The 9,525-nt window shown below is 43.1% G+C and overlaps 1 protein-coding gene across 1 annotated transcript; it reads right to left on the reverse strand.

The window, feature by feature from the left end:
* Nucleotides 1-4,965: 4,965 nt before the first annotated feature.
* On the reverse strand, nucleotides 4,966-6,903 carry LOC143803943 (protein FAM200C-like). Its single transcript, XM_077281697.1, has one exon. The coding sequence runs from the start codon at nucleotides 6,901-6,903 to the stop codon at nucleotides 4,966-4,968; it is 1,938 nt and encodes a 645-aa protein (XP_077137812.1).
* Between the last annotated feature and the right edge of the window lie 2,622 nt (nucleotides 6,904-9,525).

The raw sequence follows: 9,525 nt of genomic DNA on the forward strand, positions 1-9,525 counted from the left end.
AGGCCATGGCGGTGTTAATCACAATGTAACATTCCCAAACATGTAGAAAATATAACACCAATGGATTACAAAATATCACTGACAGAGGTTGCTGTAGCATTCTAAAATGTAATTATAGTCAACAATCATATTAAAGGGAACCTGTCACCCCCAAAATCGAAGGTGCTCATTATACATTTCACCCAGCTAACCCTTGTTTTCTCTGCTCTATGTAGAAACAAAAGTTTCTTGTCCCTGCAGAAATCATTCCCCTCAACTACAGACCCAGCTGCTGCACCCCCTTGCAGTGATTGATGCATACAGGGAAAATTGACCCCCTGTTTCTATATAGAACTTAGAAGAATTCAGCTAGTCAGATTTTAATCATGTGATGTCATAGGCCTAATGGAAAAGAGAAGAATTAGCTGGGTAGAAAGGCAAAATGAGCAATTGTAAGTAAACAGTGCTATATGAGGATCACAATATATTAACAGGCTAAAAATGTTGATGGGAGTGCTTCTTTAACAACTATGCTAAGAACTATTCAGTGATTTACCCTCTGGTAGAGGCTATTGTGCATTTATGTATGCAACAAAATTGCTTAAGGCATACTTTTTCTCCAAAATTAAACCGAACACAACTAAATGAGGGCAGAGGTGTCCAGCAGCACTTGAGTTTTTAAAAAGAATAAATAGCTTGTACAACCTCTGGCAAAAATTAGGGAATCACCGGCCTTGGAGGATGTTCATTCAGTTGTTTAATTTTGTAGAAAAAAAGCAGATCACAGACATGGCACAAAACTAAAGTAATTTCAAATGGCAACTTTCTGGCTTTAATAAACAATAAAAGAAATCAAGAACAAAAAATGTGGTAGTCAGTAATGGTTACTTTTTTAAACCAAGCATAGTGGAAAAATTATGGAATCACTCAAGTCTGAGGAAAAAATTTATGGAATCATGAAAAACAAACAAAAAAACACCACTAGTATTTTGTTGCACCACCTCTGGCTTTTATAACAGCTTGCAGTCTCCGAGGCATGGACTTAATGAGTGTCACAGTACTCTTCATCAATCTGGCTCCAACTTTCTCTGTTTGCTGTTGCCAGATCAGCTTTGCAGGTTGGGCCTGGTCATGGACCATTTTCTTCAACTTCCACCAAAGATTTTCAATTGGAATGAGATCCGGACTATTTGCAGACCATGACATTGACCTTATGTGTCTTTTTTCAAGGAATGTTTTCACAATTTTTGCTCTATGGCAGGATGCATTATCATCTTGAAAAATGATTTCACCATCCTCAAACATCCTTTCAATTGATGGGATAAGAAAAGTGTCCAAAATATCAACATAAACGTGTGCATTTATTGAAGATGTAATGACAGCCATCTCCCCAGTGCCTTTACCTGACATACAGCCCCATATCATCAATGACTGGAAATTTGCATGTTCTCTTCAGGCAATCATCTTTATAAATCTCATTGGAAGGGCACCAAACAAAAGTTCCAGGATCATCACCTTGCCCAATGCAGATTTGCGATTCATCACTGAATATGAGTCATCCACAGTCCACGATTGCTTTTCCTTAAGCCCCCGTCACATTAAGCGAGGTCGCTAGCGAGATCGCTGCTGAGTCACAAGTTTTGTGACGCGACCTCAGTAGCGATCTCGCTATGTTTAACACGTAGCAGCGACCAGGCCCCTGCTGTGAGATCGCTGGTCGTGTCGGAATGGCCTGGACCTTTTTTTGATCGTTGAGGTCCCGCTGGGTAGCACACATTGCTGTGTTTGACACCTTACCAACGACCTCGTTGACTACAACGTCACACAGGACGTCCCTCATCGAGGTCTGAATCATAATAGCTGCCATGTGACAGGGTCACAACGACATCGTTGTACAGGTCGCTACAGGTCGCCGCATCACTGCTGCGTCATTGGGAAGATCTCACTGTTTGACATCTCACCAGCGACCTCATAGCGACGCAGCAACGATCCCTGACAGGTCGTATCGTTGTCGGGATCGCTTTAGCCTCGCTAAGTGTGACGGGGCCTTTAGCCCATTGTAACCTTGTTTTTTTCTGTTTAGGTGTTAATGATGGCTTTCGTTTAGCTTTTCTGTATGTAAATCCCATTTATTTTAGGCGGTTTATTACAGTTTGGTCACAGACGTTGACTCCAGTTTCCACCCATTCGTTCCTCATTTGTTTTGTTGTGCATTTCCTATTTTGGAGACATATTCCTTGAAGTTTCCGGTCTTGACGTTTCGATGTCTGCCTTGGTCTACCAGTATGTTTGCCTTTAACAACCTTCCCATGTTGTTTGTATTTGGTCCAGATTTTAGACACAGCTGACTGTGAACAACCAACATCTTTTGCAACATTGTGTGATAATTTGATAATCCTTTCCTTTGTTTCATGTGCAAAAAAAGAGAGAAAAAAAGAAAATAATCCACACTAACAGATATAGAGAAACGAGTTTTTCTGCTGTGTGTTAATCAGTTCCATCAGAGCTGAGGGACGGGGTGCACTTCTGAAAAAAGTATAGTCCGTGAATATCAGAATGCAACAATGGAAAAAGAAGGCACTCACCGTCCGTTATTCATTTCTATCCTTTATTGTGGCATAAAACGTAGTTGTGGAAGCAGGTCTTACAGGAGAATGCAGGTGTCAAAACGACGGCCCGTTTCGCGCAAGTGCGCTTCTACAGGTCTACCCGCGCGCAAAACAGCTGACATGTCGCGACTTTAATATGGGCTCACCGCCGGAGCCCACATCAAAGGGGGAGACACGACATGCGCAGTACTAGTACGGCGCATGTCGTAAAGGGGTTAAAGCCAGAAATTTGCTGTTTGAAATTACTTTAGTTTTTGTGCCATGTGTGTGATCTGCTTTTTTTCTACAAAATTAAACAACTGAATGAACATCATCCTCCAAGGCCGGAGATTCCATAATTTTTGCCAGGGGTTGTAGTAAGGGTAATAGTCCATGTGTATTTTACATTTTTGTGTATTTCTACTTCGCAGTAAGTATAATTACAGGGAATATGAGAACTTTTGGTTTTAACAGCTCCTTCTGAATATGGCAACAAATAGGTACAAGGATAGATTCACATGCATTTTTTAAGGCTTTTCCTTTTTTCTTAAACTAAAGACAGATATTCCTCAATAGCTACGACTCACATTAAATTGAGTGGTCTAAAGGTACCTTCACACTAAACGACTTTGCAACGAGAACGACAACGATCCGTGACGTTGCAGCGTCCTGGATAGCGATATCGTTGTGTTTGACACGCAGCAGCGATCTGGATCCCGCTGTGATATCGCTGGTCGTTGCTGAAAGTCCAGAACTTTATTTGGTCGTCAGATCGGCGTGTATCGTCGTGTTTGACAGCAAAAGCAACGATGCCAGCGATGTTTTACAATGGTAACCAGGGTAAATATCGGGTTACTAAGCGCAGGGCCGCGCTTAGTAACCCAATGTTTACCCTGGTTACCATTGTAAATGTAAAAAAAACAGGACATACTCACCTTCTGATGTCCGTCAGGTCCCTGGCCGTCTGCTTCCCGCACTGACTGTGAGCGCCGGCCGTAAAGCATAGCACAGCGGTGACGTGGTGCTTTTACTTTACGGCCGGCCGGAGCTCAGTCAGTGCGGGAAGCAGACGGCCAGGGACCTGACGGACATCAGAAGGTGAGTATGTCCTGTTTTTTTTTTTTACATTTACAATGGTAACCAGGGTAAACATCGGGTTACTAAGCGCGTCCCTGCGCTTAGTAACCCGATGTTTACCCTGGTTACCCGGGGACTTCGGCATCGTTGGTCGCTGGAGAGCGGTCTGTGTGACAGCTCTCCAGCGACGCTGCAGCGATCGGCATCGTTGTCGATATCGCTGCAGCGTCGCTTAATGTGACGGTACCTTAAGGGACTCTATCACCAGGTGTTTGCTACCCCATCTCAATTACTCCTCATCCCCATTTTGGGATTTTTTTTGGCATTGAGTCCAAAGCTCTGTCTTAAAGTTTTAGACATATTTCGTGGAATTTTGCACTAACAATAATGATGACCCTATTGCTTGATGCAGGTGAGGCTAAGCAGAGCTGTAATTGTGACCAAATTTGTTATTGAGATCTTAAAGAGAGTGTCCTCTAGCAAGGTACATCAAATCTATCGCACAGCACACCATCATCTACAGCAGGGGTCAGGAACCTTTTTGGCTAAGAGAGCCGTAAACGCCACATATTTTGAAATATAATTCCGCGAGAGCCGTACAATATGTTTAAAGGGCCATTGACAGATCAATCGCTCCAATGTTCACTTAGTACAGCAAGGAATGCTCCTCCCTACTGTATAAAGCCACAACTGGACTGAAACAATGGTAATTAGCAGTAAAAAAATTAAATAAATAACTTACATTGTGAGCTTGCGATGCATGACATCAGTCCAGCAGTCTGGCTTCTTCTTTTTCCAGCGCATGACTGGAAGCTGGCATTCTTCCCACCTGATGTTGAGAGAATGCCAGCTTTGAGGCATTCGCAGAAGAAAGAAGCTGGAATGTTGGACATGTCACACAACGCATTGTCAGTTATGTCAATTATCTATTTTATTATTTTACAGCGAATTATTGTTTAGGTCCAGCGGTGGCTTAGTGCAGCAGAGAGGAACACTCCTTTGTGTACTAAGTGACCGCTGGAGCAATTGTATCTGTCAGTGGCCCTTTTAAAAGTGTTGGTCTTACAGAAAATGAACAAAAAAAGAGAGGCTCAGACCCATAGGGAACTAAAGCATTTACTACTTAAAGTGGTACATACAAGCAGGCACACCCAGCGTAATAAATAATTGAACTTTATTAAATAGTCTCACTGTACATAAAGTGCACACATTGACTTGTATTTAATTTTAAAGAACAACAAATCTCCGAACTCTTTTTTTTATAACATAATAACGTTTTAATGCTGTTGCTAACCAACGATGAATAGAATACTTCCTACCATTAATGTGACTTCTGGTGCTGCATGGATTTGCTGATGGCTTTGTAATCTGGTTCATACGTGGTGAGGTTTAGCTTCATGCAGGCGTTGAGACTTCCATCCGTTAAACGTGAACGTATGTTAGTCTTGATGTGCTTTAGATGTGAGAAAGACTGCTCGCATGCATAGGTAGAGCCAAACATTGTCAGTACAGCAATACCCACACGCTGCAGTGTTTGGTATGTGACAGGAAGTGCATTCCAAGTTTTGACAATCAGCTGGTCTGCATGTTGGAGTTGTTTCATTTCTCTCCACTTGTGTTTGCTTGCCAACTCTGCTTGCTGTCGTGCAAGTTTTTCCAAATCTTCATTAAGTGATTTAAACTTATTCACCCACATGTCTGAAGCCTTCAGGTCAGCAGCTTGTAGCTCAAAATCTCTGATGGAGACACCAGGGATATAACTCAGGTCAGTGCTGTCCAGTGCACACTCATGTGGATGAGTGATGAACTTAAAAAGACGAGTGTGCTCACGAAATTCTCCAAAGCGCGCTTTGAATGATTGCAGGAGATTGGATGTAAAGCCTGCTAGCTGCTGAATATCAAGATGTTGTGCAGGGTCATTTGCTGTGCATGCATCTTTAAACTCTCCCAGTTTTTCAAAGTGTATTAAACGACCTGTTTCAATGTCTGCGATAAACAGTTCCAGCTTATTTTCAAATGCAAACACAGCTTGTTGAAGCGATAAAACTGTATTACCAACGCCTTGCATTTTCACATTGAGCTGGTTCAGATGTTCAGTCAGATCTACAAGATAGAAGAACTTCAGGAGCCACTCAGTGTTGGACAACTCAGGATGGTCAACGTTTTTCATTTCAAGAAAAGTTCGTATTTCACTCAGACAAGCTGCGAAACGGCTGAGCACCTTCCCTCTTGACAGCCAGCGCACGTTGCTGTGCAGAAGCAGACCAGGATAATTATTCCCAACTTCATCCAGGAGTGTTTTAAACTGGCGATCATTTAAAGCACGGGCAACAATAAAGTTGACCACCTGAATGACAAGTGACATCACCTCACCAAGCTGCTCACCAAACATCTGAGCACAAAGTGCCTCCTGATGTAGGATGCAGTGAAAACTAAGGATAGGTCTTTTTTCATGTTCACGAAGAAGCGCTACAAATCCTTTGTTTTTTCCTACCATGCATGGAGCACCATCAGTACACACTGAAATAAGTTTATGCATTGGTAGATTTTTTTCTTTAGTGAACTCAGTGAATGACTTGAACAAATCACCCCCTCTTGTTGTCCCTTTCAGAGGCAAAACAGCAAGACTTTCCTCATGTAACGTGTCACCGACAGCATACCTTGCAATGATGCTGAACTGAGATATATGGCTTACGTCAGTTGATTCATCCAAAGCAAGAGAAAAGAACAGAGCTGTATTTATGTCCTTCACTTGGGATGCCTCAATCTGATTTGCCATCATGATGGCACGGTCATGAACTGTTCTTGCTGACAGAGGCATGTCTTTTATCCGTTTGATAATCTTGGCTTTATCCAGAAAATCATCAAAAAGTTCATTGGCAACATCAAGCATAAATGTTTTGGCATACTCCCCATCTGTGAATGGTTTTCCGTTTCTGACAATTGCCAAAGCACCAACAAAGCTAGCCGAATTTAAGTCACCTTGTTGGGTCCAAACTCGAAGTTGCTGCTGACTAGCTTGCACTTTGCACAGCAGCTCTTGACAGGCTTTCTTCCTGCTGTCCCCTGCAGGATATTTCGATGCAAATGAAGCATGGCGTGTGTCAAAGTGGCGCTTTATATTTGACCGCTTCATGGATGCAATTTTATCATTGCATATAAGACAAACTGGTGAACCTGCTCTCTCCACAAAGGCAAATTCGTCTGTCCACTCCTGCTGAAAAGTACGATACTCCTCATCCTTCTTTCTTTTAGCCATCTTCTTCAATAAAGGGCAGTACTGTGGGGGTGAATAGAAGGCTCTGAGTCATTATTTCTTTAATTTGTGGATTTGTCTGCAAGCAGGGCCAACTCCAGGTTTCTTTTGGTCCTTGTGCTATAGAACTTTAGTAGACCTCTAGAAGAGCTGTCTTCTTTTCGTCACGGGTTAGTCGGGTGCTGACGCCGGCCGTGTTCAGCTGTCACTTTCAATACCCCAGCATGGCCCACCATATGGGTAAGATGTCAGCTGTAGGGATACCTACTACACCCCAGTAGCCCCCCCCCCCCCATCCAGTGACTACAGGTGGTGTGCCCTTACCCATACCTATTACACCCAGTGACTACAAGCAACATCACCCACCCCTGCCCACGTACCTATTACATTCAAAACATCATAATTTTATCTAATAAAGCCCCATTTGTGTTTAGATATTTTCTTACCTCAAATTTTATCCTTGGGGGGAGTCTGCAATTTGATTGAAGGTCGCTTCTTCTCAACTTAGTGTTCTTCACCAATATGGCGCAGATAGCTTCACAACTTCCAGTCTTTCCGAGGAAAAAACAGTCACTGAGCAAAGAAGAGACACTGTGACAGGAACAGTCAAAACTCCTCTTCTGGGACATAAATCTGAGGTCAGAACAATAGGTAAGTATAAAGGGGCTTTATTAGCTAAAAGGAGCAAGTACTTCAGCAGTGAATGTAGCTCATTGCTGAACTAATAACTCTGTTTTTGTATCAAAGTGACATTCATTTTAATTTAACACAGCTTATCTTGATCACTTTATTGAGAGTTTGTCACACAAGCTTATTGTTTCTCAAATTTTCCCATATATAGAATAACCCACATTCACACAGAGTAATACAGCACAGAAAATTGCACTCCTCAGTGCTGCCTGCGTGAGGCTAGAAGCACAAGGGCTGTGTATACTGCCCAATTTCAGTCCAGAAATGCTGCAGCATTCCTCCTGCCACTGAGCTCCTATTGACATAAAGACCCTGACAATAAATGTTGCAGGTCTGCGCTGACCTCCTGTTATGCTCAAGAGGAGCTCAATGGGAGCCCACAGGACTCGCAGAAGCATTTCTGCACTCAAATTGGGCAGTATACACAGCCCATGTTCATCGCGCCAACACTGAAGAATGAAGTACAATTTTCAGTGCTTCATTCCTCAGTGTGAATAGGAGCCTAAGTGTGCCAAAAATCTAGTTTCTCTGAGAATAAGACAGTCTTATATTACTGTCACCCAAAAACGTGGGGTGTCTTAGAAAACACCTGGTGGAAGCGGTGGGCTTCTAACAGTAGAGGACCACCACTGATGTCACAGTCCCATCACTGCTATCCGCTGCCTGTATACCGCTGCTTGGAATAGTGGAGGCTGCAGCGCTGGCTGTGATAGGATTGTGCAAGATGTCACATCCTATCACCTCCACCGCAATCCTGGAAAGCACAGGGGTATCACTGCCTTAAGTGCTGTATACAGGCATCAGTTAGCGGTGATTGGCCTGTGACACTATTAGGCTATTATAATTACTATTATAATGTTCACCTTCAAAGCAGCAGCACAGCCAGGGGTTTCTGGAACGTCCAAGGGAGACACAAGGGAGGAGGCAGATGCCGCTTCACTAGGGGACGCAGGTGCGTGCTTGCAGACGGCGTGGCTATGCAGGGAGTTATGGGAAATGTAGTCCATGCTCCCTGCCGCTCACCACTGCCGCCAATGCTTATCAGGCCATCAAAGAACTACCAATATCAGCGTGCACCGCGGCCTGATGGAGCGCGGTGCATGCATCCTTCCCATAGACAGGTAGGAGCCCTGTCTGCGAGCCAGATACGGCCATCAAAAGAGCCATATCTGGCTCGCGAGCCATAGGTTCCCGACCCCTGATCTACAGAGTGTGCCATTTATATGGATAAACCTAAAAACAAATGGGAATGGTTGAGGATATCAGCTTCCTGTCTGTGGCACATTAGTATATGGGAGGGGGAAAACTTTTCAAGATGGGTGGTGACCATGGTGGCCATTTTGAATCCAACTTTATTTTTTTCCAATAGGAAGAGGGTCATGTGACACATTAAACTTATTGAGAATTTCACAAGAAAAACAATGGTGTGCTTGGTTTTAACGCAACTTTATTCTTTCAGGAGTTATTTACAAGTTTATGACCACTTATAAAATGTGTTCAAAGTGCTGCCCATTGTGTTTGTCAATGCAACCCTCTTCTCCCACTCTTGACACACTGATAGCAACACCGCAGAAGAAATGCTAGCACAGGCTTCCAGTATCCGTTGTTTCAGATGCTGGGGTCATCTGAAGGGAACTGTCTATGCTGTCAAGATACGAGATGTTCAGCATCTGAAACAACAGATACTGGAAGCCTGTGCTAGCATTTCTTCTGCGGTGTTGCTATCAGTGTGTCGAGAGTGGGAGAAGAGGGTTGCATTGACAAACACAATGGGCAGCACTTTGAACACATTTTATAAGTGGTCATAAACTTGTAAATAACTAAAGAAGAAAGTTACGTTAAAACCAAGCACACCACTGTTTTTCTTGTGAAATTCTCAATAAGTTTGATGTGTCACATGACCCTCTTCCCATTGGAAAATATATATAATATAAT

This window comes from Ranitomeya variabilis, chromosome 2 (assembly GCF_051348905.1).
Source record: "Ranitomeya variabilis isolate aRanVar5 chromosome 2, aRanVar5.hap1, whole genome shotgun sequence".
Taxonomy (NCBI): domain Eukaryota; kingdom Metazoa; phylum Chordata; class Amphibia; order Anura; family Dendrobatidae; genus Ranitomeya; species Ranitomeya variabilis.

Coding starts and splice junctions, on each gene's coding strand:
- LOC143803943 (XM_077281697.1), bottom strand. CDS start 6,903: ATGGCTAAAAGAAAGAAGGATGAGGAGTATCGTACTTTTCAGCAGGAG.